Consider the following 936-nt stretch of genomic DNA (forward strand, 5'->3'; position numbering starts at 1 on the left):
CTAGGAGAGGCCAGGAGCCCGGTGGAGTTTGCCCAGGGCCTCGTGGATGTCACGGTTCCGGAGGCAGTAGATGATGGGGTTGAATAGTGGGGTCACAACGGAGTAGACCACGGACACCAGTTTGTTGAGGTCAAAGGAGCGGATGGCCTGAGGCTGGGCGTACATGAAGGTGGTGGTGCTGTAGAAGAGGGCCACCACGGTCAGGTGGGAAGCGCAGGTGGAGAAGGCCCTCTGGCGGCCAGCCCTTCCTGGGATCCTCAGCACTGTGGCCACGATGTGGGTGTAGGAGATCATGGTCACCAGCAGGGAGGTGGCGAGCACAGCTAGGGCTGCCACGAAGTCCAGCACTTCGATGGTGGTGGTGTCAGAGCAGGAGAGCTGCAGCAGGGGTGAGATGTCACAGAAAAAGTGGTTGAGGACTTTGGGGCCGCAGAACCTGAGGCGGGAGATGAGAGCTGTGGACACGCTGGAGGCCAGGAAGCCACCCAGCCAGGCGCTGAGGGCCAGGCGCAGGCAGAGCCTCGAGTCCATGATGGCTGGGTAGTGCAGGGGGTGACAGATGGCCAGGTACCGGTCATAGGCCATGGTGGCCAGGAGGAAGCACTCAGAGGAGCCAAGGGAGAGGAAGACAAAGAGTTGGGTGAGGCAGCCTGAGAAGGAGATCGTCCTTGCTGAGGCCAAGAGGCCAGCCAGCAGCGTGGGGATGGTGACTGAGGTGCAGAGGGTCTCCAGCACTGACAGGTTGGCCAGGAAGAAGTACATGGGCGTGTGCAGCCGACGACTGGCTCTGACGGTCGCCACAATGACCAGGTTCTCCAGGATGGTCACCATGTAGATGGTGAGGAATGACCCGAACAGCAGCCCCTGCATGTGGCACAGCTCTGGGAAGCCTAGCAGGATGAACTCTGTCACCGGCGTCTTCGTGGAGTTGCTCAT

At 60.9% G+C, this 936-nt stretch overlaps 1 protein-coding gene across 1 annotated transcript; it reads right to left on the reverse strand.

Annotated features, from left to right (window-relative positions):
• On the reverse strand, nt 1–936 carry LOC136157314 (olfactory receptor 226-like). The gene has a single exon (XM_065919238.1). The coding sequence runs from the start codon at nt 934–936 to the stop codon at nt 1–3; it is 936 nt and encodes a 311-aa protein (XP_065775310.1).

This window comes from Muntiacus reevesi, chromosome 2 (assembly GCF_963930625.1).
Source record: "Muntiacus reevesi chromosome 2, mMunRee1.1, whole genome shotgun sequence".
In the NCBI taxonomy this organism is placed as follows: domain Eukaryota; kingdom Metazoa; phylum Chordata; class Mammalia; order Artiodactyla; family Cervidae; genus Muntiacus; species Muntiacus reevesi.